Source organism: Sciurus carolinensis, chromosome 11 (genome assembly GCF_902686445.1).
Source record: "Sciurus carolinensis chromosome 11, mSciCar1.2, whole genome shotgun sequence".
Taxonomy (NCBI): Eukaryota; Metazoa; Chordata; class Mammalia; order Rodentia; family Sciuridae; genus Sciurus; species Sciurus carolinensis.
This window is the reverse complement of record NC_062223.1, coordinates 6,702,772-6,729,372: the sequence shown is the minus strand read 5'-3', so window position 1 is coordinate 6,729,372 and position 26,601 is coordinate 6,702,772. Positions and strand designations below refer to the sequence as shown.

Here is a 26,601-nt window from a genome sequence, read left to right as displayed (position 1 = left end):
CAGCCCCCACGTCCCCGTTCCCAGTCCGGCGCGCCCGCAGCCCCCGCGGACACCGCTCCCCCGGCGCCGGCGCGCGGCTGGCGGCGGCTTGACGGGCAGGCCCGCAGCCCGGGCGGGGCGGGGCCTCGCGCGGACCCGGATGTGCGCCCGCCCGCCGCGGAACCGGAAGCGAGCGGTGCGGGGCGCGGCGGGCGCGGGAGCCAGGCCACCCGGCGGAGGCCCCGGCGGCGGTGAGCGCAGCCCTGCGGCCCCGGGCGGGCGCCGGCGGCCGTGTCACCGCGCTTCCGCTCGCGGTGTCGGGCGCTGGGCGAGGGCTCCGGCCTGCGGCAGGGGGATGCCCGGAGAGCAGCGGGCCGGGGCGCTGGGCCGAGGGAGGGCGGGCCGGGCGGGGGTCCCGGGGCTTAGGAAGGGGAGGGCGGGAGTCCCGGGGCTTAGGAAGGGGAGGGCGGGGATCCCGGGGCTCAGGGCACTGGGGCGTCGGGCCGGGCGGGGGTCCCGGGGCTCAGGGCAGTGGGGCGTTGGGCCCGGCCGGGGTCCCCGGGCTCAGGGCAGTGGGGCGTCGGGCAAGGCGGGAGTCCTGGGATTTAGGGCACTGGGGCGTTGGGCAGGGCAGGGGTCCCGGGGCTCAGGGCAGTGGGGCGTCGGGCAGGGCGGGGGTCCTGGGATTTAGGGCAAGTGGGGCTTTGGGCAGGGCGGGGGTCCCGGGGCTCAGGAAGTGGGAGCGGGGATCCTGGGATTTAGGGCACTGGGGTGTTGGGCGGGACAGGCGTCCCAGGGGTTAGGCAGGGCAGAAACCGGGAAGGCGGTGCTGGTGGAGGGCTTAAGGGAAGCGGGTGGGGTCAGGGTCACACAGGTCCTGGAGGTGGAGGCTCTCAGCGTGGCTTCTGGGGCCAGAGAGCGGCTGAGGGAGGTTGTGCAGCCAGTGTGGGGAGCTGCAATCTGAAGCCCCTCCCGGGTATGTGCCAGGTCACCAGAAGGGTGCTTTAATGTCTTCTGTTCTCATTTGGGTCCCCTGGGCTGGTATCCCACGGAGGCCTGTCGCCCAGCTGGAGGCTCTGGGTGGGAGAGGCCATGTCAGACTCCGGTGTAGATTTCATTTTCTGCTCAGCCGACGGAGACTCCCTGCTCGGTGTGCTCACCTTGTGAGGTGGCTGCACTGTGCCTTATCAGGGCCACCGTCCTGCCCTGGCCAGGCAGGGCTGTGGGATGGGAGGGCCACCTTGTTCCCGGGAGCCGACTGGGAGTGAGTCACCAGCTCCAGGGCTTGAGTCAATGCTCTGCTCCCTCTGGCTGGAGAAGTAAGCGCTCAACAGAAATTCAAGGAACAAGGAAGCAGTGGGGAGCAGGCCTCAGACATTCTGGATTGGAGCCGCGGCAGAGTTGTGGTGTCAGGCCCCGTAAGCTCACCTCTGAGCTGACTTCTCGCCAGGCCTGCTGGTGACGTGGAGCCCGCACACATCTCAGCCAGCACCGCGGTGATCACCCTGACCTGTGCTTCCCAGAAGGTCCTGGAATTCCGGAGCTGCCCTGAGCGCTCTGTGGCCTCCCTGGCAGTGCCCTTACTGGGGCCACTGGCCGCGGGCAGCGGGGGCTGGTGGATGCTTGGCTGCCTTCTGGTGGTGTCTGTGGTGAGCCTGGCACGGCTCCTGGTGGCCTTCCTTGAGTGTCCAGTGTGTGCAGGGAGGGCCTGGCTGCCTGGCTCCTCAGTTTCCCTTCAGCTTGCTGCTGTGCGGCAGGTGGGGAGGGCTGGGCAGCTGAGTGGGTCCCTGATTGTGCCCTGCCACCGAGTGTGCACCGCTGCACGGGCATCTGCAGCTGGGTGTGTGAGGCCGTTGCACGGGGGAGGTTTGGCTGGTGCTGCTGGTTGGGCTATCATCCTTGTCTTTGAACAGTATTTTCATAACAGCTTTGTTGAGATTTCTGTACCATATGGTTCGCCCATTTGAACTGTAGTTCACTGGGTTTTAGTGTGTTCACAGAGCCACCACCGGTCACCTTGGAACAGTTTCATTACTTTGGAAGGAACCCTGAAACATGCCACTGTGGCCCAGCTCCTTGGGAGGCAACCCTCCACCCTGGAGCAGACACTTCTCAGTCCCTAACCCTGGCCCAGCGCTGGCCAGCCCTCGTGAGCCTTGTCTGCACAGACTTGCATTCTGCAGAATTGGGATCCTGGGTTTGTGCTTGGTGTTTATTTCGCATGACATTGTCAAGGTTCTTTCACATCATAGCTTGAGTCAGTACCTTGTTCCTTTTTATAGCTGAATAGTATTCCATTGTGGAAATACAGTGCATACCATGTCCATCAGGTGGTGGACGTGTGAATTGCTTCCACTTTTTGGTCGTCATGAATGATGCTGTTAGGAATGTTCACAGACAAGCATCCGTGGACTTGTACTTCCATTCCCCTGGGTGTGGACCTGTACCAGCAATGCAGTTGCTGGGCATGTGGTGTCTGTAATTTTTTTTTGGTACTGGGGGTTGAACCCCTGGGCCACACCCCCAGCCCTTTCTTATTTAGAGACAAGGCCTCACTAAGTTGCTGGGCTGGCTTTGAACTTGAGATCCTCTCGCTTCAGCCTCCCAAGTTGCTGGATCACAGATGTGTGCCACCATGCCCTTCCCCAAGATTATTTCCATGTTTTTTTAAAAACTTAAAGTACTGAGAAAATAATAAGTGTAGATGGGAGCCTATCACCGGTCATTCTCAGGTAACTTTATAGCTGCTTGCTGTTTTCACTAACAGCCACAGAAGTTAGGAACTCCAGCAGGAACTAGAGAAGGGGAAAGAGCAGATGGTTGGGTCAGGACCTAGATAGGAGCTCAGGCTCCTTTTGCTGGAAGGCCAGCCCAGCACCGCTCCTTAGCACCAGGTGCTGCGTGTGCTGGAGCTCTCGGTCCGTGGCGGGCTGGACCCTGGGTACTCGTGCTGCTGAGCAGTGTGATCTCCAGGGCATCCTGACGTGTGCACTGTCTGGGGAACCTGGGTCCTTTCCCTGCGCAGGGCGCAGCCTCTGCCTGGCGCTGTCCCTGCGTCACACCCGATAGACTGCTGCTGCACTGGTCTCTCCCCCAGACACCTCGGGAGTGCTGTGTTTTATTATTTTTAGAAATCCCCAGGGGTAGAATCGCATTGTTGCCGGCAGCGTCCCACATTAGAATGAGCAGCGCCAGGCGGGGTGCAGGCTGGCACGCAGGCGGCCTGTGCTGGGCCAGAGGCCGTGTGGCTGGCCACGAGTGAAGGGCTCCCTTGCCAGGGCTGTGTTTGGGAGGGCTGCCAGGCATTCTAGAAAGACCTCTGTGCACAGCCCCCGGGCAGCCGGTCGCAGCCCTCCTGAGCAGCCCCGTCTCTTCACAGGCAGGACCCTTCCCGATGCCCAGGCACTCCCGGTCGCCTCCGCAGGTCTCAGGAGGAGCGTTGTGAGCAGTCCCATCTCCAGGAGGAAAGGTGCGCGCCTTGGGGCCAGCCCCGCACCTTTGCCCTGGGTGACGGGCTCAGTCCCTTTAGCAGGAAGGGTGTTCTCCCCGCGGACTTGAGGGAGAGGAGCAGAATCTTCTCCTTTAAAGACCAGTCAGGTTTAGCGCTGCCTGCGACTTGGAGGAGGGAGGTGGCTGAGTGTGCCTGCCGTCCAGCACTCGGGCTGAGGCAGGAGGGCCGCCTGGGCCCAGGATTGGAGCCCACCCTGGGCAGCACAGTGAGCCCCTCTCTGAAAAAGAAAGGGAGTAGCAGGGAGCTCTGGACCGGGGCGCTTCCTGTGTCTCAGTGAGCGGGCAGCCTCTTCCACCACCCCGCCCGCTCGCGACGCCACTCCAGAAGCGCGAGCCCGTGTTCCCCGCGGACAGGCTGAGGGTCTGAAAAGCAGCAGGGCCACACCTGCCATCCCAGCTGCCATCCCAGCTGCGCGGGAGGCTGAGGCAGAAGGGTCTCGAGTTTGAGGCCAGCTTCAGCAAGACCCTTTCTCATGATAAAAAGTGGCTAGGAATGCAGCTCAGGGGTGAAGTGCTCCTGGGTTCAGTCCTGGGACAGAAAAAAGGGAGATGAGCAGATTTCCACTTTCTCCTTTGTACCTTTGGCCTGGGGGGCAGCACCTGGCCCCATGGGACCCTGTCCCCTGACAGTGAGCCCCTGCCTGGAACAGTGGTGTGGAGGGCGGGTTACAGGTGGACAGGCTGGCCCTGCCTCTCAGGCTGGGGTTTGTCACCTGCCCTTCCCAGGCCTGTGGAGTGCAGCCTCCTCTCAGAAGCTCTTGCTGTGGGGACATCTGGACGGGGCTTGGTGGCCCGCCCCTGGTGGTAGGTGGACGCTGCAGGGACAGGCCTTGGGAGCTTGTGCCCTGCTGCGCCCTCACTCCACCTGGGTGTGAACTGGTCAAGCCACAGCGCCACCGTGGAGCCCAAGGAGAGGGAATGGTGTGTCCTCAGCCCAGGCCCTGCAGTGTTGCGGGTCGGATTCGAGGGCTCTTCCGTCGCTTCACGACTGAGGGACGTCTCCTTGCCACCTCTTTTTGAACCAGGGATTGACTTAGGGGCTCCTTACCAGTGAGCCACATCCTCAGCCCTTTTGTTCTTTATTTTGAGACTGGATCTTGCTGAGTAGCCGAGGCTGACCTCAAACTTGCCATCCTCCTGCCTCAGCCTCCGGGTCACCAGGGTTATAGGTGTGCACCACCAGCTGAATTTTATTGGAATTTCTGAGAAAATGGATCCATTATTTTCATACAAAATATTTTTAAAGGCTAGATTTTACCTTTAAAGGTACAAAGAGTCACCTGTTAGTGTCTGACGAGGTGCCGTTGTTCCTGTGAAAGGGCCGCGTGGCTGGAGTGCCGTGGGAAGGGGCTGTCCCTGCACCTGCTGGCAGCAGGACTGGCCTGCGTCTGCCACTTCTCTGGGTGGACAGTGGGGACTGTCACTTTGCAGGAAGTACATGGAATCGGTAGGAGTGCTCGTCTGTGGCCTCCCGTGGTGACCGTTGGCACCTTTGTGACCTTGCACAGCCCGCGGTGGTGCTTTTCCTTGGAACACGGTGCCTGGGACCTGGATGGGGCACAGTCTCAGGAGGTTGGAGTGCGTGCACACCCACCCTCCTGCTGGCATCCTAGGACGTTTGCTCGGGAGCTGAAGCCAGCCAGGGTTTCTGGTGGCAGTGGACAATGGTGTCACCTTTTTTCCTGATCCCAGGGATTGAGCACAGGGCTCCTGTGTACTGGACAAGCGCTGTACCCGAGCTACATCCCACAGGCTGGCCTTGGGCTCGGGAGCCTCCTGCCTCAGCCTCCTGAGCAGCTGGGACTCAGGCTGCGCCTTTGTGCCCGGTTAGAAGTCACGACACTGAGTTCCTTTGGTTCTCAGACTCCCCAAGTCCTGTGGTGACGGGCCAGGGGTGCCGGCCTGTGGCTGTGCCAGGGCTGCGCTGTGGGCCTGGGTGCCGTTGCGGCCTGTGACCTCAGTCTGCCCTCACAGATGTGGAAGGCCTCCGCAGGCCACGCCGTGGCCCTGGTGCCAGACGACGGGGCAGCTGACGACTGGGAGACCGACCCCGACTTTGTGGTAGGTCCTGCCTGCACTGCTTCTCCCACAGCCTCCCGGCTCTCTGGGCAGGTCGGCGGCGTGGGGCTCACCGTGGTGTCTCCCTGCAGAACGACGTCAGTGAGAAGGAGCAGCGATGGGGCGCCAAGACCGTGCAGGGGTCGGGACACCAGGAGCACATCAAGTGAGCACCTCCCCGGCAGGCGGGCGACCCGGCAGCCTCGGGCCTCCCAGGGCCTGCGCGTGCGCACGCGGTCCTCTGCCAGTCTTGGTCCCGGGCAGGGGTTTCTGTGTTTATATTTGAAGCCCTTCTCGGCTTCCGTCCAGGAACGGATGGTCATGTGGGCTTCTCGGCTCTGACAGAACACCTAGAAGGGCCACTCAGAGGAGCAGAGATGTGTTCTGGCTCGGGCTCTCGCGGGCTTGACCCGTGGGCTCTGCTCTGTGCTTCTGGCCTGATGGAGGCAGGAGGTCGTGGAGGAGGCTGGGCAGGGCAGAGCTGCTCACCTGGCTGCCGGGAGGGAGAGGAGGGCCAGGGACAGCTCGGGGTCTCCAAGGGCATGCCCAGGACCCTCTCCAGCAGGGCTCCTCCCCTCAGTCTCCACCAGCTCCCTGCTGTCCATCCAGCACGGATGCCTCCGCGGGTCATCCGCTGCTGCTCCGTCGCCATCTAGAACCCCTCTGAACGCTGCTGCAGGGGTCAGCTTCAGCAGGAGCCTTGGGGAATGTTCCAGCCCACACGGGCCCCTTGCTGATGCCCTCCCAGGAGCGGGGGGTTCTGCGGCCTGACATGTCTCTGGGAGCTCCCACCCAGACACCCTCTTCTTTCTGTGATGGTCTGGAAGTGGCGGGCACTGAAGACCTGTGGAGCTGGGTGCTGTGGCTGTGGCCAGGCTCCGTGAGGGGCAGCAGGAGAGCCAGTGAGCCAGTGAGCTGGAGCCGGAGCCGAGCTTCTGGCAGCACTGCCTTTAAGCCGGTTCCCGGGCCGTTTGTCAGGAAGGAGGAAAAAGGTCTCAGAAGCGCCCTCAGATGTTCATTTGGGGCTGTGGTGGGCTTCGGTTGTATACTGGCCCTGCAGACCTGGCCACTCTGCTGCTGGCCCGATGTACTGCGGCATCTTCAGCAGAAAGCCGTCTGGCAGCAGCCTCCCAGCCGAGTTCCATGATGTCTAGATGGGCTCTCGCTGTGGCCCCACAGCCTCCTGGGCCCCAGCCGTCCGCCCGCACTGTTAGTCCTCCCTGGCTGGCTCAGTCCCACCCCGAGGCCGCCTGAGCCGCCTGGCCTCTTGGGAGGGGTCTGGCACAGGGGGCTCGGGGACTCAGTAAGGCCAGCCTGCACCTCTCCTCAGCTCCCTTTCCCAGGGGCTCCAGAGTGGGGGGACTGGAAGCCTTCCATGGCTACGGAGGGAAGCTGGTGTGGACGGGAACGTCTAGGAAGGGCGGGCGGGAGGACATGGGCAGCTCCTGGACTAACAGTCTATCCTCTGAGGATTCCGAGGGGACACCTGGGGTGGGGACAGTTCTGGGGATCTTGCCAGTGGCAAGCCTGCTCGTTAGGGCTTCTGGGTCCCAGGCCTGGTGTGTATTCTGTCCACACTGGGGTTTCCCATAGTCCAGGTGTGGCCTGGGTCTCTGGGGCAGACCAGGCGGTCTTGACACATCTTGTGGTCTCTTCCACTGTCTTTGGTGTTTAAGACTAAAAGAGCTTTTGGAGGGTGAATGCTGGGGTCTCTGGTCTTCGAGCGCTGTGTGTCGTCCTGGCTCCGCCCTGTGGTGTGGGGACCTGCAGGGGCTTGTCTCCTCTGCCCTCGGGTTGCCTTTGCAGAGCGTGCATGCCCAGCCCGCCCAACTGCCAATACTCGGCTTTTCTCCACCGAGGTTCAGGCTAGTAGAGCTGCTGTGGGGGTGGGGTCCCCGTGCACGTCCAGGTGGGCTGTCCTTCCCACCTAGGGCTCCAGCTGGCAGGACAGAGAGGTGGCCTCGCCGACCCCACAGGCAGCGGCTCATGTCTTCTGTTCTGGCTGCTGGAGAGCAAGGTCCACGTGTGTTCTGTTGACCCCGTTTTCTTCTCCCCCAAGCATACACAAGCTGAGGGAGAATGTCTTTCAAGAGCACCAGACTCTGAAGGAGAAGGAGCTGCAGACGGGACCAAGAGCCTCCCGTGGCTATGGAGGGAAGTTCGGCGTGGAGCAGGACAGGATGGATAAAGTAAGTTGCCAGGCGCCCGCGTGGCACTCGGCCGAGGGCCAGGTCGCCCCGCGCCTTTCTGTAGATTGGAAGCATTGGGTTGGTTCGTCAAGGGTGGGCTCTGCCGAGTGGTGCTGTGTGGTTGAACTTGCTCAGGAAAGTCCTCCGCTTTTCCGGAAGCTCTTGAAATTCTCGCGGTAGCAAGGCCCTGAGGGGAGATCAGTTCCCACGGCCAGCTCTGCGGGCAGGACAAAGTCTGGAAGCACCCTGACCCTGAGCGTCCTGTGGCCACTGGCCGCAGTTCTCGCTGTGGCCTCAGTTGTGCCAGCGTGCAGAAAAGCAGGTCAGCCTGTGAACCTGGTCACGAGTGTGTGGAGACCCAGCCTCCAGCTCCCATCCTGCGTCCATTCACCATCTTCACAGAGCAGCCTGCTTGTGCTCTTGGCATGTCCGACTGGGGACATGCACCCCCTTACAAGCTTGCAGGTCAGCCCCGGGAGTCGTCCTGGACGGGAGTCAGACTGTCCGGCATACACTGTGGAGCCGCTGGCCGAGTGCGTCAGCCCTGATAGGTAGAGATGTCTGCCCAAGAGGGCGCGACCGTGGCTCGGGAGGCAGGGGCTGTCTCCTGGGAGAGCCGGCGGTGGATGGCGGCCTGCTTGCAGGTCCACCCTGCAGACCTCCTCGGAGGTGAATTTCCCAGCCCACCAGCGCAGTTCAGCTCTGGCTGGACGGGTGCTGCCTCTACTCCAGGTGGAAGGATCGGCCAGTGTCCAACGCTGGTGGGCACCTTCGTGCCTCTCCCCCTCACCCACGGATCAGGCGGGCGTGGGAGGCCATAGCCATGTGATTCTGTGCCCTGGTCATGAGAACTGGTGGACTGGGCAGCATCCAGAAACCGCCTAGAGCTGGAGCCGGAGGAGGCGAACCCTGCAGGACGGGGACGTGGGCGTTTGCTGTGCCTCTGTGTCAGCCACAGACACCCTGCTGCTGGAGGGGTGGCCTGGGGCCCCTCCAGATTCTGGAAGGAGCCTGGGGTCCTTGGCACTGTCGGGAGCCAGGAGGTGGGGCGGTGTTCCCCTGGGCTGGGGGCTCCGTGTCAACACCCTGCACCTGGCCTCCGGCCGCTCAGGCTGCCGTGTAGTCTCTCTCCGCCTTTCTGTCCCCCAGCCTCTTGAGCCCCTCGCTCTGCCTCTGCCACTCGGCCTCCGCGTCCGAGGGTTGGTCGTCCTGGCTGTGCTTGCTTCCTTGCCTTGAGGCTCTGCTCCGGCAGGGCTTGCCTGGGCTCGGTTCTTCAGCCTGCCTTGGGACTCACCTGGTGCTTTGCGGGCGCTCAGGGACTTCTGGAGGGTGCAGGGCTGTGCTCTGTGGCCCAGGGACTTCTGGAAAGGCGCCCAGCCTCTCGCTGGGTCATGGTCCTCAAACAGCAAGCCCAGTGGGGGTGCGGCTGCTGCTAGCCCTGCCGGCCCCGAGGCCCACACACTGAAGTGTAGTTGGCTCTGAGCTCCTGTGAGCACGGAACCACCCAGCAGGCCCACCAGTGCCCGGGGGTCTGTGTGCGAGCCCTCCTGGGCCCTCCACGCCCGTGGGCGCCACTTGTCCTCAGTGCCCCCAACACTGTCCCTGGTGCTCTCCACTGGAGTAGGGTCTGTGGTGGCCGCCCATCTCCGCTGAGGCTGTCAGGCACCCAGAGACACTGCCCATGTGCAGGCGAAGCTCCTTCCAGAGAGCTCTGGGGGCACTGGCTGGTGCTCAGGCCCTGGTGTGCTGGCCCTGCTGGGCTCCCCTGCTGACCTTGAACGTAAGGCCCTCATCCTGCGCCTTCCTCCAGCAGGACTGACGTGTTGGTGACCCCATGGCGAGCTGACACAGTGGTGCTGGCTCCCGTGGCGAGGCGTGCTCAGGAGGGACTGGGTTGAAAGGTCGAAAGCCACATTCTTAGCCAAGACGTATGGGTGTGCGCTGACCCACCCCCAGTTCTGGGGCCACTTCCGTGAGCATGACTGTGCTGGCTGCGGTCTCTGTGCAGATGGGTTTTGTGCCCGTGTGTTCTGGGGCAGGGGATGGACGCAGGCCTGGTGCGTGGTAGGCAAGTGCTCTGCCTCTGCACACCAGCCCTGAAGTGGATCTTAGCAGTCGTGTTGGGGCTGCTGGCTCCGGGTCCTTTTTCCATCCCTCGCCACGTCAGAAGCTTCTCCCTGCGCCAGGGTTGTGGTGTGGGGAGCCCTTGAGCCAGTTGGTGCCGTGAAGCCCTGCACTGGGATTTGGAGAGCTTGGGGCTGTGCTCTCTGCTTGGGTTGGGTGTGTTTAAGGCCCCTGCAGGGACTGAGGTGGCCTCCCTGAGCTCTGCACAGGGCTGGGTGGGGATGGCGCCACTGGAGACTTGGGTGTGAGAGGCTCTGTTTGTGGACCCCATTGCAGTCAGCCGTTGGCCATGAGTATCAGTCGAAGCTCTCCAAGCACTGTTCGCAAGTGGACTCGGTCCGGGGCTTTGGAGGCAAGTTTGGAGTCCAGATGGACAGAGTTGATCAGGTGAGTTACGGGCAGCCGGAGTGGAGGGCCGGGTCAGTGGTCAAGTGTGTGCTTGGTGTGCCCAAGACCCTGGTGTTGTCCCCTGCAACAGGTGCCTAGAGATGGAGGTGGGGGAGGAGGCGGGGGGTGAGGAGGGGCCACTCCTGCCCCTGGACGCCAGCCTGCCCCGCTCCATCTGTCCTCTGGGCTGCTTGCAGCAGTGCGCAGGTGCGCTCTGATTCTGTGGGACCGTGGGAGGGGCCTCCGGACGGGAGCTTGCAGCACACCTTTCCCTCCAGGGACGCAGAGTGTGGGCCAATGGGTGGGAACCAGGAGGGTAACAGGTAAGGAGGCCTTCGCCACGTGTTCTGTGGGAACCCCGTGTGGGATCCCGTGCTGCACAGCCTTAGATTTGCCCAGGAGTATGCCTTGGGCACTCCTGCTGCCCCGGGCCCTCACACGTCTCTGTGTAGGGGGTGCTCAGCCCTTGCTGCCGAGGGCGAGGCCACTGGTGTTGGTGGGGCGGGCTGGGTCTGAGCCCTTCAGCTCCTGCACTTCCTCGCACAGCAGTGTCCAGAGTGTGGCCTGGGTCTTGGACAGACCTCGTCTGCATTCCAGCTGGGTGGCGTCGAGGCCATGGTGGGGACATGTCTGCAGGATGGGCTGAGGGATCACCCGGTTCTGGTCACCGAGCGTGTGGGAGCAGGCGGACACCGTGCCTGGGTGCCCGCCAGTGCCTGGCCTATGTGGCGGTGCTGCCCTCCTTGCCTTGGTACTCTTGGGGTAGCTTACCTGAGTGTGTGTGGCCGAGGGCTGGCTGCGGCCGGCCCTGTGTGGACAGCTGGGCTGCCGCGTGCTCCGCCTGGGTGCCCCGGCTGGCTCCCACGCCTGGCGTGCTGGGTGCTGTGAGTTCACCGCACGGGATTTGGGTGACAGTTTGACCCTCATTTGGCTTAGGAAGCCAGAGATCAAAAAGCAACATGGTTTGTGTTTAGAATCCACATGTACCGTGCATTCGAGGTGATAGTTGTCGGCATTTAAAAATGCATTTTCCTTTTTACTTTTGTAATCACAGTCTGCTGTCGGCTTTGAATACCAGGGCAAGACCGAGAAGCACGCCTCCCAGAAAGGTAAGCTGGAGAAGGCTGGGCAGTACCGGACACAGCTGCAGAGGCCCTGTGGCCTGAGGACAGCACTCTGGGTGGCGGGCCGTGGCCAGCGGTGGCCTTGTGTGACGAAGCTCTGGTGTCGGGTCTCCTACGCACCTCCTTGTGTCTGAGCAGGGCTGCTCCTGTAAGGGTAGTGTTTCCTTCCCTGAGGGTGGACACCAGGGCTAAGTCCTAGCCGTCACACGGCTGTCCTGAAGCTGGCAGGACTGCTCTTTCCGTGTCCTGTGCGCTCTGAGAACCGTTTTTGAACACAGACGCATATTGCTTCCTTCAGGTGCAGGGTACACTTGTTGCAGGCATGTTTATTTCTGCTTCTTGTGACAACTCGTCACTTGGGCCTGAGTTCTCAGGCCATGAGTAGCCAGGTGCGGTCAAGCGAGGTGGGGACACCGTGGGCAGTAGGGCCTGACTGGGAGTCAGCAGGGGCTGGCTTGCTTTATGCTCTGACCTTGGCCAGGTCACTCAGTTGGAAAGCAGGTCTGCAGCTACTTTTCTGCCAGCGGGAAAGTCCTGTCCTGCAGCAGGGGAGAGGCCCGGGACCACCCAGCGTCCCCACAGGGAGTGGTGGGTGCAGCAGCACACTGGGGTCCTGAACCCTGACCTCTGGTGTTGCAGCAGCGTAGCCTGTCATGGGCTCACACCATCTACCATCCTGTCTTCCAGACTACTCAAGTGGTTTCGGTGGCAAATACGGCGTGCAGGCTGACCGTGTGGACAAGAGTGCCGTGGGCTTCGACTACCAGGGCAAGACGGAGAAGCACGAGTCCCAGAAAGGTGTGGGCACACTTGATGGGCTTTCTGCAGAAATGGCTCTGCTGGTGTGTTCCTTGACCCTTGACGTGGTGTTCCATGTCGGTACACGTAGGACGTCCTTGTTTGTTTATTTTCTATTTTTGGTACTGGGAATTGAACCCAGAGGTGCTTAGCCAGTGAGCTACATCCCCAGCCCTGATTGCTATTAATTTTTTGAGACAGGGTGTCACTAAGTTTCCCAGATTGTCCTTGAACTTGGATCATCCTGCCTCAGCTTCCTGAGTTGCTGGGATTATAGGCATGCACCTCCACACCCAGTAACTTTCCTTGTTATTATTTTTGGTACCGGGCATTGATCCCAGGGACCCTTAACCATGGAGCCACATCCCCCTTTTTTTAATATTTTATTTTGAGATAGGACCTCGCTAAGTTGCTTAGGGCCTGGCTAAGTTGCTGAGGCTGGCCTTGAACTTGGGATCCTCCTGCCTCAGCCTCCTGAGCAACTTGCCTTGTTTTCAGTGGCTGCTCAGTTCCCCATTCTATGAAGATTCCATACCTACTTAACCATTCTTTTGAGTGAAATTTAAGTTATTTAGTTTTTTGGTATTAAAAATCTGCAGTGAATATTCTTGTACCTGTTCAAAAAATTGATCCTAGGAACAGAAATGTTAGGCCCAGGGCTACTACACTAGAAACCCTGATGCTCGGGTGGGTGCTGCCGGGTGGTCCTTGGGCTGCATGGCCTTTGCCTTCCACCAGCCCGTACCCTGTGGTGACGCTGGAGGGCCTTCCCTGGCGTCTGCGAGATGGCAGCTCCTCTGGGGCTCGGCCCTGCTCGGTGCTGGTGGCCCTGGGGCCCTGTGCTGTTGGGTGCTTGGCCTGCCTCTGCATTTCAGGGGTTGAAAGCTGAGGGCTCAAGCAGGGAGAACCCTTGGGTTTCTTTAGAAAATGAACATGAACCAGGAGACGCCATGGTAGTTCTGACCATAGGACTGGCAGTTCCCCGGGGAGGGCCAGCGGGCCGGCCGCCTTCCTGGGGTCTCCTGGGTCGGTGTGTGCCGTGCTCCTCAGGCCTGGTTCAGACCTCTGCAGAGCAGGCTCCATGCACAGGGAGCACTTCAGGACCCTCTAGGGCCTGGGGCCGAGTCCCGAGAGAATCCACGCCATTGACGCCTCCGTGAGAGTCCTGCTCACGTGTGGAATTGGTGTTTCCAACGGCTCTCCTGTGGCGGAGCTGGTCTTTCTGGAAGGTGCTTCGTAGGTGTCCTGCGTCTTGAGGTGCCTCTTGGGTGGCCTGTGATTGCTTCTGCTGTTGAGGCAGAGACCGTGGAAACCCTGGGCCCCTCCCCAGTTACAGAGCCTTCAGCAACCACTCTTGGCCGCCTTCCGGGACTGATGGCCCTGGTCACTGACCTGCCGCGCCTGCCCGTGTGTCCACTTTCCTGGATGCACGCGGTCCCTCCAAGCGTCACCCAGGCACCTGGAGGCTCTGGAACTGCTGCAGTCCTTCCCTGATGGCTGCACGGCCCTGGGCGCGCTGTGGTCCCGCTGTGGTCCCGCTGCTGGCTTCTAGCGCACCTTTCTTGGTTCTAGATTACTCCAAAGGCTTTGGCGGCAAATACGGAATCGACAGGGACAAAGTGGACAAGAGTGCAGTGGGCTTCGAGTACCAAGGCAAGACGGAGAAGCACGAGTCCCAGAAAGGTGGGTCCCCCACAGCCCCACCACGTCCACCTGTGCCGGAGGCAGATGTCCGTCACCGTGTGGGGTCAGGGGGCCCGTGGCCAGGGGGCACCGGGCCTGTCCCGCTGCTGGGCGGCTAAGGCGGGAGGATGGCTGCAGCCGGGCAGCGTAGTGAGCCCTGCAGCGAGCAGGCACTGGCTGTCCCTGGGAACCTCGCATTCTCCTTCCCGTGGCTCGAGCCAGCAGCGCCTCAGTCACGCCCCTGCTCTGCGGGACCCGGCGTCACGAGGCCGTGCTACTGGGCGCTGCTCGCAGGGCGCTGCTTCCCTGGGTCTGTGGGCTGCTTCCGTCGGCTCCACGCGGCACCCCACGCCCTGGTCAGCGCACCGTCGTGCTCGCCCCACGCCTGAAACGAGCTCGCTGCCCGTGGCCACTGACGCTCCTCCGGGGCCCTGTTGTGCACATAGACTACACCAAGGGGTTCGGAGGCAAGTTCGGCGTGCAGACGGACAGACAAGACAAGTGTGCCCTTGGCTGGGACCACCAGGAGAAAGCGCAGCTGCATGAATCCCAGAAAGGTACGTCGCCTCGTCCGGCCTCGGCCGTCTGTTTCACGTTCGCTGTGTGTCTGTCCACACATCGTCTGTCTTCTCGGGTGCAGCGGCCCCGTGGCCTCAACCCCTGAGCTGGCGCAGGGCGAGCCCTTTCCCTCTCTGTCGGGGGCGGGGGCTGGGTCAGCCTGTGGCCTGTGGTGCGGGCCCCAGGACTTCCAGCCGGGCGTGGCAGCGGGCGAGGCTCCCCACCAAGGTCCTCCCCGTGAGGTGGGCTGCGGTTCACGCCTCCCTTTGTTCTCCTGGCAGAAGGGAGTGAAGACGCCCCGCCCCCACGTGGGCGCCTTCCCCTGGCGCAGCTCCATCCGGGGTGCGGTCCCTGGCGTTGACGCACTCTCTGGGCAGTGTGCGTCCTCCCTGGAGTGGCCTTGCCGAGCCGTCCTAGGCCCGTCCCAGGCCCGCCTGACGTGGTCCTGCTGTGTGCTTGTTCTGACCCTTGGCCAGCCTCGCCTGTCAGGCCGAGCTCCCGCTTTCTCCCCACCGCCTCCCGTGGACTTCCAGATGGAAGACTGGTTTCGGAGGCAGATTTGGTGTTCAGTCCGAGAGGCAGGGCTCCTCTGCCATGGGGTTTGGGCACAAGGAGAGGCTGGCCAAGCTCCCGTCCCTGCAAGGCACAGCCGCCCGCCTGCAGTACTGCCACTTCCAGCACAGCTTCAGGGTCCGCCACGGGTGCTGCCGTGTCTCCCGTGCAGGTGGCTGTCAGCCGCCAGAGCAGTGCACCCTGGCAGCGGGCACCTTCCTTCCTGGTCCTTTCCCCTCTGATGTACCCGACCTCGCTGAGAGGGACATTAGCCTGCAGGTCCCGTCTCCGCGGCTGCACCGCGAGGCTCAGCCTGGGGAGGCGCCTGGTCTCCGCAGCGTTCCACAGACCTGGCAGAGCTGAGCTGCAGAGCCCGGCCTGTGGCCTCCGTGGAAGGGAGAGGGGCTCCACCTGCCTGACCTTCCGGCCCGGGGCTGGCGGCCGCGAGGGCGTGGGACAGGCGCGTTGCGTGGTTTCTGTGTTCCGTTTGTGGTGGTGTTTCCTGAGCAGGGTTGAAGACACTGTGCATGTGTAGCTTCTCCACCGGGCCACACCGCGAGTGCACAGCTGAAGGAAGACGTTTCCAGAGCGTGCACTGGGTGTCTGAGTAGCTGGCACGTCTTTGCTCAGAGTAGTCTTCTCGTCCTCTTGGAAGTGGGGCCGTGTCCCGGGAAGCTGGACACGCGGCCGGAGCAGGAGTGCTCGGGCCTGGGCGGCGGAGGCACTGGGGTTGGCCCCGCCGACTGCATGGAGGTGGCCGGGGTCCTCTGTGGCGTGGAGGCTGCGTGACCGTGTGGCTTTCGTGTGGGCATGTGCAGCTGCGGCCGGTACCTTCGGCTGGTAGAATTTCCACATGGAGTTTTTTTCTTTTGAAAAGCAAGCGCGCAGCCCGCGCCCGAGCCCCTGGTACTCAGAGCAGGCTCGCGGAGACCGATGCCACGAGGCCCGCTGCTGGCGCAGGGACTGTGCTGCCAAAGGGGCGCACTGCAAGGCCTGTCCTGCGCCCTCCTTCCTTGGCTTCCTTCCTGCCAGCCTGCTGCCTGCCCCCTGTGCCCCGGGAGAATGCCAGCAGCATGCCACGCCTCTGCCCGCTGCCTGCCTGTGCACTGAACCCGTGGTGGACGCAGAGCTGGCCTTGCCAGGAGAGCCCGCCCCTCAGCGCTCCCGCCTGCTCTGGGGTTCCCCGGCTGCTCGCGGCCTGTGCTTGCCCCTGCCCTGCTGCCCCCGCTCCAGCCAGTCAGTCTGCCTTTTGCCGCCTTGCAGACTACTCCAAAGGATTCGGCGGGAAGTACGGCGTGCAGAAGGACCGCATGGACAAGGTGAGCTGAGACCAGGGCTTCGTCCTTCCTGCCAGCAGGAGTTCTGGAGCTCTTGGGGTGTCAGCCAGTGCTTCGTGATGTCCTCTGGTGGGTACTTGGCTGCTGGCTCTGGAGTCCCCTGTCGGGGTCGGACACGTGTTCCACGCTGTCCCCTGCTCCTCGTGCAGTGACCCGTGGCCCGGATGCTGTGCCTGTCCCATTTCACAGCTGGGTCTGAGCTGAGGCAGGCTCTGTGCCTGGCCCTGGCACAGTGAAGAGTGGCCGGGCCTCCCTGGAACAGGGCTGTTGGACAAGAGCCTCTGGGCCTGTGACTGCTTGAACTTGAACTCTGAGCATTAGGCCAGGGTGGAGATGCAGGTCTCTGGTCACTCTGGCCACTCTGGAAGAGCTCAGGGGCCACGTGAGGTCTGGCCACCATCTGGTCAGAACAGGTCCGGGTCACTGCGTTCCTGCAGATGGCCTGTGGGGCAGCGCGGTGGGGTCTGTCCCCAGGCCACGCGGGACACGGCTGTGCACGCTCTTCCTCCTCCACCAGGCGTTCCTCGGCCCACCCTTGCCCCTGTGGGTTTAGAGCCTGGGGGTCGGTCTGCAGCACGGGACGTGCTCGTTTCCTCGTCCAGCGCTGTCCTTGACGTGGGCGGTATTGCCGAGACCCCGCGGGCTCCTCTGACGGCTGGGCGGGCGCGGCTCACAGGAGGCGTGAGCTTCGTGCCCTGGGTCTGCCCGAGGCTGCCGCGCTGCTCGCCTCCCCCGCCTCTGCTGTGCTCCCGAGCTGGGACCCAGGCCTCAGCCTCTTCCGTCCCCTGACCCTCTTCCCTGTGTTCTTCCTGCCTTGACCCCTGGCCAGAGTTCTGCTTCCATGTGGCCCACGACTGAGCTGCCGTGGGGGCCTGGGGAGGGCCCTGAGGATGTGCTGGTCGGAGCCCAGTTTTGAAGGGACGTGAGTGGCCCTGGAACAGTGGGTCTGCGCTGAGGGGAGCCTGCTGGCCGCCTCGTGGGGCCCGGGCTGTGAGCCGCTCCAGCTCTGGGCGCGGTGGTGGTGATGGAGCTCTGACGGCCAGCCGCGCAAGGGACGGCGCAGTGGCTCCCAGGGCTGGGAGGAGGGAGCCGTCCAGGGGAGGCCTGAGGCTCGGTGGGGAGGCCCTTGGGGCGCTGGGCCAGGGCTACCCTCGTGACGGAGGCGGCCAGCCAGGGCCCCTGGGACAGGAGGAGGGGAGGAGCAGCCGGTGAGTCAGAGGCTGTGGCTTTGAGGTTGGGAGTTGCAGTTCCTTCCTGTGGTGTCTGTGGTTAGTGCGGATGGTGAGGACGTGGCTGGAAGGAAGTGCCAGCCGAGGCCACCTCTCCCAGCACTGGGGCGGAGCGTGTGCAGTCGGGCCCGGTCAGGACCTGACTGGCCGCCCCAGGAGTGAGGCGGGTTGTTCAAGATGGGGTCTGCAGTGGCCCCTGTGGCCGTGGTCAGGGTGAGGCTGATGGCCTTGTGTTTGCTGAGGTGCCAGGCCCTCCTGTCCCAGAGAGGAGGGAGGTTCCTCCAAGGTCACTGGACAGGCAAATGGCTCAAGGACAGAGTGGCTGCCTGGTGGACCCTAGTCAGGCTGGACAGTGGGAGGGAGGAAGAGCAGATCTGAGGGGAGAGGCTGGCGCCACGGCTCAGCCTAGGGCAGAGCGGCGAGGGCCACATGGGCCACATGGTCCCGCTGGGGTGTTTGAGGAAGGCTGAGCGTGGTGGGCCTGCCCTGCAGGCGGGGAGTGGAGGGTGGGGCGCGGGCCAGTGCCCCCGGTGATGGCAGAGGCCCAGAGCAGCCCTGCAGAAGCAGGAGGTGCCCTCTCCGGCCGGCTGTGTGTGGGAAGAGGGAGGGTTTGGTCGGGGCTTCTGAGCGTCTGCGGACACAGGCAGGCTGGGGTGTGCCCAGCTGGCGGCTGGATGGACAGAGGCCACGATGAAACTGAGCAGGGGCACTGGTGTCCACAGCCCTGCCGCCCGCACCCAAGTCGGCCAGCATGCCGCTGGTCCCTGCTGATGGGACCGGGTTGAGTCCTGGGGTGCGGAGGGCTGGCGGTGAGGCCTGTGTGCGCCCGGGCCCCTGCCCCGCAGGCAGACGGGAGCGGCCCTGGCTAGAGCTGACCCGAGACCAGCCACAGCGGTTTGCCGGTGGCAGAGGCAGAGTGGACGGCTGTGGGCTGCCTGCCGGGGTCTTCTGGAAGATCTGGGGGTCCTTTCATGAAAGAAGAGGGGGCGCTCCCTGATTCCCTTTCCTGACTCCATAGAACGCGTCCACCTTTGAAGATGTCCCACAAGTGTCCTCTGCCTACCAGAAGACCGTCCCTGTCGAGGCTGGTGAGTCCTGCACAGTCCCTGAGCCCCAGGGAGAAAATCATGTTGTGGGTGTTCTGGGGCAAGGCACTGAGGAAAAGAGAGTTCCGGAAGTGGGGCCAGAAGAGGCCCACAACTGCTCCTAGAATGCGGGCACACGCAGCTTGGGGACCCTCAGGAACACACAGTTAAGCCATCTTTGCTTTGGGCAATGTCCTTCAAAGTAGGCATCAGAACACCCTGTTCCTGAATGTTCCCCTTAAAATCACAGGACCAGGCTGTAGTCTCAGTGACTCGGAGGCTGAGACAGGAGGATGGCAAGTTAAAGGCCAGCCTCAGGAACTTAGTGAGGCCATCTCAAAAAATAAAAGGACTGGGGATGTGTTCATTGGTACAGTGCCCTTCACTTCAGGCCCACTCCACACACCCCGAAAAAGAGTGAGCCCTGGGTCACTGTTAGTTCACTCTGATGCCCTGGGTCGGCTCTCAGCTTTTGTGGCCCCAGGGCGCTTGGCAGTTCAGGAAGTCATCGAGGCCCCAGAAGGCACCTGTGATGTTGGTGAGCGTGGCTTCTGCTCCCCGCGTGCGGCAGGTTAAGTGGAAGGTTTACACTCGTTCCTCTAAAAGTCCCAGAGATGTTGTGTTTACAGAGTAACTTTCTTTACGAAAAGTAGCTGCAGTTTCAAAACAAAAGGAAACAGAGTGGCGGGTCTCGTCTCCTGTCCCTTGTGAATCAGGCCGTGGGAGGGAGGGGCCTCGGAGCCTCTGGGGCCACCCCGGGTGTCCTCTGACGCCTGTCGCCGCAGCGGTACTGGCTGCTGAAGTGTTGGCGCTCTGGGCTCCGAGCGCCCACCAGGACACCTGCCACTGCAGCACAGAAAGACCACAGGGCTCCTGCCGCAGGACGGTCGCACGACCGTTGTGCTCTCAGACAGCTGCGGACCTTCTGAACCTGGCTTGTGCCCCGTGGGCAGTGGGTACTGCGAAGCTCTTCCTGGCACGGGCTCCATTCATTTTCTTTGGAGGAAGCTGCTGCTGGAGACCTGTGACAAGGTCACCTGCTTTTTGCCTTGGAGCCTTGGATACCCTGTGCCCCGTCGTCACTCGCATCTCCAGGGGTTCATGGGAGCTGCTCCCAGGTTTTCATACGGAATATTAAACAATGTGTTTTCATGGGAGGCTGAGGCAGGAGGATTGCAAGTTCGAGGTCAGCCTTACCAATTTAGTGAGGCCCTAAGCAGCTTAGTGAAACCCTGTCCCAAAATAAGGGCTCAGTTGTGAAGCCTGGTACCACAACCAAACAAAGTATGTTTAAAGGTCAAGGTTTACTGTGATCGGAACCTTTTCCTGCTTTGCCAAGGTCAGTGAGGTGGTGTGTTTTCCCACCCAAGTGGGTGATGTATGAATCCTGCTGGAGTCTGGCTTGCTGGGTGGTGTGCGGGTGGGAGGGGCTGAGCTGCTGCGGGGTCCCCTTGGGGACCGACAGCTCTTCTGGGCGGGGTCTGGAGGCAGACGGCTCGCCCCTTGCTCTGCAGTGACCAGCAGAACCAGCAACATCAGAGCCAACTTTGAAAACCTGGCCAAGGAGCGGGAGCAGGAGGACAGGCGGAAGGCGGACGCAGAGCGAGCCCAGCGCTTGGCCAGGGAGAGGCAGGAGCAGGAGGAGGCCAGGAGGAGGCTGGAGGTGAGTGGAGGAGGCCGCCTGCCTCGCCGGGCGTTCCGGAGGCTCTCAGTGCAGCTGGCTGGCCCGTCCTCCCCGGGTCTGGGCTGCTGGGGCCCAGCCGCTGCCCACAGGAGGGGCCGTGTGAGGAGGGGCATGTCTTCTAGTCCCGTCTGCCCCTTGCCTGTGGCTTGGAAATGGACTTCCCTGGGCGCTGTGGGTGGGGCTGGGCAGGACAGGGAGGTGAGGACTGCCGCTTCCTGCAGCCTCTCCAGGACGGGCTCTGGCCCTCAGCCCTGGCGGCCCTGTGTCCTTGCACACAGGTGGAGAAGGTTGACCTTCCCTGCTTCTCTCCAGGGCACTGTCTCCTCCCCGAGAAGTGGGCAGGGCTCTGAGGAGCTCCAGGTGCCGCGGCTGCAGGCGCTAGCGAGCGCGCCCTGCTGCCTGGTGCGGCCCCCGGGGGAGGGGCAGGCGGCGCCAGTGTGGTGACAGCAGCTCGTCCCGCTGCAGAGCGTGTGCACGCACACACTGGCCACCTGCTTCCTCCTGGACATCCTCCGTGAGCATGCTCCCTCCACACGGAGGCAGCCTCAGCTCCGGCTGTCCTCGTGCTTCGGCCTGGGGCTCCTCTGCTGTGGTGCCCTCCTTCCTTTCTCGAGCTCACCAAGCCCTCCTGGCCGTGGAGAGCCCCAGGAGGAGGTCGCCAAGTGCTGCCTCTGGCCGCAGGGCCTGCAGGGAAGGCCACCGGGGCCCACTCTGCACCTGGTGTCTGGCCGCATGGCGGACCTCTGTGCCAGCGGATTTGGGAGGGCACGGCCTGCACCTGCAACCTGCAGCCATGGTCGCCGGTGACGGCAGGCCTGTCCTCGAGGACACGGTGCCTCGGGTGGTGACCCTGTGGGTGGGCCGGTGCTGGGCTTGCTGACTCAGTCCCAGGGCCAGGGCTGTGTTCTTTTCAACAGAAGATGGCATTACTGTTGTCCCCACCAGACGGAAGGGCGGTGGGGGTCTGGAGTGAACAGAGGGGTCAGGTCCTGCCTCGGCAGCTCCCCCGGGGCGCCCCTGAGCTGTGCTGGGACGTGCAGGCTGTCGTGGTTCCTGTGGCTGCGCTGGCACGCGGCACAGGTGGTGGCTTCACACACGTGGGCCGTCGTGGGTTCTGCAGGTGAGGGGTCCCAGGTGTCAGCAGGGCTGTGCTCCTTTGGGGTCCCAGGGGTTCAGGGCCCTGTGATGACATGGGACCCCCGATGGCCCAGAGTGGTCCTCCGTCAGAGAGCCCCTCCCCGTCGCATCTGTGAGGCCCCTTCCGTGTGGGTCACGTGCGCTCGGGGCTGGGCTGGCGTGGGGGTCAGAGTGCCCTCTGCTTCACCTGCAGAACGCGCTGCCCACGCACGGCTGGATCTCATCTGAGGCCTCGTGGAGGTGAGGGCAGAGGGGCCCTGCTGTGAAACAGTGACGTGGCCTTGCCTGTGGCCTGTGTGGAGAGGCGCGGGTCCACCGAGGTCCTGCTCCTGAGGGCTTGGCCGGCTGCCCGCCCTTGCCCTGGTGCTCAGGCTGAGGCCCGGGCCTCCTCGGGAAGCGTGGCTGTCGCTGGGCAGGTGGCCTGGGCTCGCTGTGAGCCTGCAGCTGGTTTTCTGTTGCAGGAGCAAGCCCGAGCCCAAAGGCAGACACCCCCGGCGTCCCCCGCCCCGCCGCCAGCTGAGGAGGGGCCACCCTCCAGCCCCGTGTACGAGGTGGGTTTTCCGTCCGGTTTGTGAATGAGGCTGACTTCACTGCCCGCTGGGGCAATGCCAGCATGCACGTCCTGCCTGCCAGGCTCTGCTGGCCGGGGGGCGGGGAATGGGACTCCCGCAGGCGTGCGGTCCTCCCCGCCATCCTCCCTCTCCATGTCCAGCCCACTGCTGTCTGCCTCCTGCTCCCTGTGGGCCCTGGTGGGTCACCTGGTGCCAGGTGCTCAGATGTGCTGCTCACGGCCCCCTCATTCCCTGTGCTGGCTGGACACACTCCCACCCTGGATGTCCCCTGGGTCACCCCATGCTCCCCACCCCACTCCTCCTCAGTCCCCACCCGCTGCCATTGGGCCCTGGGGCTCCCACCTCTTCCCAGGCTGCTGCGTGCCTGCCCGGGGTCTCCCACCCTCCCACGTGAGCCCCTCTGCCCATAGCCACACACCTCCTGGCCCTGGCCCTGTTCTGGATGTCACCACCCTAAGTCACTGAAGTGCTAGGAATGAAACTCCGGTGGCAGCGTGCTTCCTGGTCCCAAGAGCCGTGGGGACGCAGCGGCCTGGCCTGCGCTCTCTGTGGTGGGGACTCCCCCTGGCGCCACTGTCGTGCCACCTGTGGGGCCTGGATCCTGAGACTCCTTAAGACTGATGAGCGGGGCGGCCTTGAGCCACCCCACCCAGCCACTGCCTCCTGCTGGACCAGGCTCCGGGCAGCTGGCCCTTCAAGGAGGGGCTGACCCTCCCAGGGGATGAGGAGCTGGTGGTGTGAGGGCCAAGCCTGTGGGGCCTCGGGCCTTAACTGGCTGCCGCCTCTGCCCTGGCCTTGGTGCAGGCCGTCTTGCCAGCAGGAAGCTGCCTGGGCAGCCCTTGCCCTCTCGCCTTTTGTGCCCCCAGTGCACAGAGGAGGTGGACCTGTCCTTGGCCTCCTGGGGCTCTCCTGCCTGGTCACCCTGTGTAGAGAACTGCCCATACCAGAAGTTCCTGGCCCTCTGCCTGGCACTCTCAGACCCACAGAGGGCACCTGTGGGTGGAGCCTGGCTGCAGCCCTCGTTGGCATGTGATGCAGGGTACCCAGCAGGGTCCGGAGATCATGTGGTCTCCAGCAGCCGGGTGCTCGTTCTCGAGTACCTCCTACCTCAGCTTGGTTCTCCGGCCCCCGCTCTGCCCTTCCCTGCAGAACCGGGTGGAGCAGAGCCATGTTGCCTGCCAGCGTGGCTGTTCCGGGCAGTGGCTGCCTTAGGGGAAGCTGCTCTCAGAGCAGGCTGGTTGGCACCTGGAGGGAGGGCTGGCAGCAGAGGGGCCGAGTGAGGTCCTGGGGACTCGAGGTCTTTTGTGGAAACCAGCCACTTAACAGGACGGACTGGCGTGAGCCCGGGTCATGGGGTGGGAGGCGCAGGTCTCTAGTGGGCGGGGTGGGTTTGGTCTCCGCCAGCCCTGGGAGCTGCTCCCAGTGCTGTTCCGACCCCAGCCTGTGTCCCAGTCCTGGCTGTAGCTGGGGAACGGTCCGGCCCCGACAGCGGCAGGGCAGCTGCCACCTTCAGACGCCCACGTGGCCACAGCAGGTTCCCATCTCCCCTCCCAGGACGCGGCCCCCTTCAAGGCGGAGCCGAGCCACAGAGGCCCCACGGGTGAGAGCGGGCCTGAGGTTGTGTACAGCACCGAGGCTGCAGACTACCAGGAGGTCGGCGGCCAGCAGGGCCTGGCCTACACCCCAGAGGCCGCCTACGACTCCACAGAGGCCCCCGGCCACTACCAAGCAGGTACGGGCCCTGCGTAGCACCCTTCCTAGAGAGGTGCTCCCTGAGGACTCCCACTCAGCGCTGTTCCCAGGAGGCCTTGGGGTTCCCGCTGCTCTCTGCTCCTCCCTGGGATAGGGCACTCCTGACACTGCGGTGCCCAGCAGCAGCCAACCCTGTCCTGGTTCCCAGGAGGGTCCCTGCTGCACTGGGTGGGGGCAGGGCCAGAGCCGGGGCTGCTGCTCCTCCCTGGGGCATGGTGTGGGCAGGGCAGCCGCAGGGAGTGCAGGCAGCCCGCCTACCTCAGGCTGCAGCCGGCCTCCCTGCTCTCTGCAGGTCCATCAGCACCCGAGGTCTGGCCTGAGCTCTGGGTCCCTCTTGAACAGCCAGCTTGGTGCTCCATGAGTGTGTAGCAGGCTTGGGAACAGGTCCCTTCTTGCCGGGAGGTGGGGCGGTTGGGTGCCTGGTCACCTCTTCCCGCTCACTGGAGCAGCACAGGACCTCCCTGCACACGCGAGCGTTTTAATTGTAGAAGGGAACTCTGAGGTTGGCCGCGGCCCCCGTCACCACGTCCTCCAGTGGTGTCCGAGGTGGGAGCCTGTGGCCGTGGCTCTTGGAGGCGGAGTCCTCACCTCCTCCTGCCTCCCGATAGCTGTGGTGTGGACGCTGTCCCTCTTGCTTCAGACCTGGGGGCAGTGTGCTCAGCCTCTTGCTCTTGCTTGCAGAGGACAGTGCCTACGCCGAGTACGAGAACGACCTGGGCATCACGGCCACCGCCCTCTACGACTACCAGGCTGGTGAGGCCGCTGCACGTGGTGGGGACGGAGCTTGTCCCCGGGACCTGGCCTCTGCAGTGCGCTCTGGCTTGTTTGGAAAGATGCTGGGGTGGTGCCAGGAACTCCCACGTCTCCCTCAGCCGGTTCCTTCTATGCACCCCGTGAATTCTCTGGAAGCTGCAGGGGTCCTGCTAACCCTAAAGACCCTGGTGCTCATTTCCCAAGATCAGGGATGTGCCAGCAGGGAGGTCGCACACAGGATGTCCCAGTTCACCCCAGTCCTGTTGGGGCTGGTTCCTGGGCTGGCCCTTGGCACTCCCCTGCCTCCTAAGGGCTGGACAGAGGCTGTGCTCTGGTGGCAGGAAGGCCACCCACCCACACCCCAGGGTGTCTGTCCCGCACCTCGGGACTGAGCGCCATCGCCAGGTCCACAGGGCCCTGCCGTTCTAGTGGAGCGGTGTTTCGTGGGGTGCTGTGGTGAGGCTCCCCTGGGTTCCCATCGCTCCTCGACCCCCAGCCTCTCGAGGGCTTGGCTTCTGGTTCTACCTTCCTGCTGCGTCGGGCTGACTTTGCGCAGACCTCCTACCTTCAGCTCCTTTGTGCGCCCTGCTGCCTCGCTCCGCGCATGTTCTCAGAAGCCTCCCGCCCGGCCCTTCGCTGCAGGCTGCCTTGGAGACCTCCCTTCCGCCTTCAGGACCCCTTCTCTGGCCATCCCCCACCGTGCCCACTACCTGGGTCCCTGTCCTTAGGCTGTGGCTCCCCGCCCGCTCCCGCAGGGAGGGTGGGAGGGAGGCCATCTTGCAGAGGAGTCTGGCTGGGCCCTGCTGGCTCTTCTGTGCTGGTGCCACTGTGGAGGGTCTCGGGGGCAGCCCCCAGCTCGTTCCACCGGCTCCACCTGCGTGTGTCTCTTCTCTTTCCCTAGCGGGTGATGACGAGATCTCCTTCGACCCCGATGACCTCATCACCAACATCGAGATGATCGACGACGGCTGGTGGCGTGGGGTGTGCAAGGGCAGGTACGGGCTCTTCCCTGCCAACTACGTGGAGCTGCGGCCCTAGGCGACCCGGCGCCAGCACTCCAGGCTCACGCGGCACGTCGCCTTCTCGGGTTTGGGTTCGGGCTTTGTATCTCATTTCTTTTGTTTTGTTCCTGACGGTCAGAGGGGAATATACATATTACGTTTATATTTAATACTTTGCCTGATGCTTTTGGAAATGTTTATGCCACAGAAATTGCTGATGTACGGTGATCATGTTACTGAGGGAGGTGGGCGGCTCTTGTCTGCCAGGCTTCTCGCCAAGTCAGCTGCCCTGGGCAGCAACCTCGGCTGTGGTCCTCATGGCTCGGGCCTGTGAGACCAGCAGGAGCCTCTGGCCCTGCGGTGGCTGCCCAGTGGGACAGGAGCAGGAGCAGGTGCGGGGCTGGTGGTCCCAGGGGCCTTCTGAGCTACCTGCTGTTCACCTGTGTGCGCCCCTGGCAGCTCAGTCCCCAGAGGGCTGTGGGCCTCACTCCTGCCCCACCACAAAGTGTCCCTGGGTCCTTTGCTTCTTTCCTGAGATGTGGCCCACAGCCAGCTCTGGTCATGGTGACCAGGCTCAGTCCCAGCTGTCACTAGATGGCCTCGCAGCCCTGTGAGCCTGGGTGTGGCCTCTGCCTGTGGCCAGGCGGCCCCTCAGCTGCGGCAAGGCCCACAGAGCGGCTGCCCCTGAGGGGAGTGTGCTGCTCTTGCCAACATGTCCCGTTCAGTTATGGCCAGGTGCAACCCACTGACTTGGCTAGAAACCAGCCTGGCGAGGAGCTGTGTCCCTGCCCCGGTGCCCGTGGCAGCTGTCCTTGGAGCTGCTGCCCAGCCTGCCTGGCGCTCACGTGGGGCAGCAGGAGCTGGGCCAGTCTGGTGGCATGCACGGTCCCGCAGACAGACCGCGGAAGGCCCGGCTCTTGGGGGCGCCTCTGGCCACGGCTCCTGGTTCCGGAGGTGTCTGCCTGGTCCTGGCCGTTCAGCTCTGAGCCCGGGTTTGTGTGCAGCTTGCTGTATCTGGATCCTGTAGCGCGCCTCGTAGGTATGGTGTTCTAAACTGCGTATGCGGAATAAACTTTTCTGATTCATCTG

At 63.4% G+C, this 26,601-nt stretch overlaps 1 protein-coding gene across 5 annotated transcripts; it reads left to right on the top strand.

The window, feature by feature from the left end:
- Positions 1-161: 161 nt before the first annotated feature.
- Positions 162-26,601, top strand: Cttn (cortactin). 5 transcript variants are annotated; one of them, XM_047516645.1, is made up of 17 exons: positions 162-230; positions 3,359-3,448; positions 5,464-5,550; positions 5,640-5,713; positions 7,607-7,736; positions 10,137-10,247; positions 11,302-11,356; positions 12,059-12,169; positions 13,742-13,852; positions 14,299-14,409; positions 16,226-16,281; positions 18,547-18,616; positions 20,128-20,276; positions 21,896-21,985; positions 23,561-23,738; positions 24,440-24,511; positions 25,413-26,601. In XM_047516645.1, the coding sequence occupies exons 3-17, from the start codon at positions 5,464-5,466 to the stop codon at positions 25,547-25,549; spliced, it is 1,542 nt and encodes a 513-aa protein (XP_047372601.1). In that variant the 5' UTR covers positions 162-230; positions 3,359-3,448; the 3' UTR covers positions 25,550-26,601. The 5 variants fall into 5 exon arrangements, with proteins under 5 accessions (XP_047372601.1, XP_047372604.1, XP_047372605.1 ...); XM_047516646.1 differs by having other exon boundaries at positions 209-230; positions 3,363-3,448; XM_047516648.1 differs by lacking the exon at positions 13,742-13,852.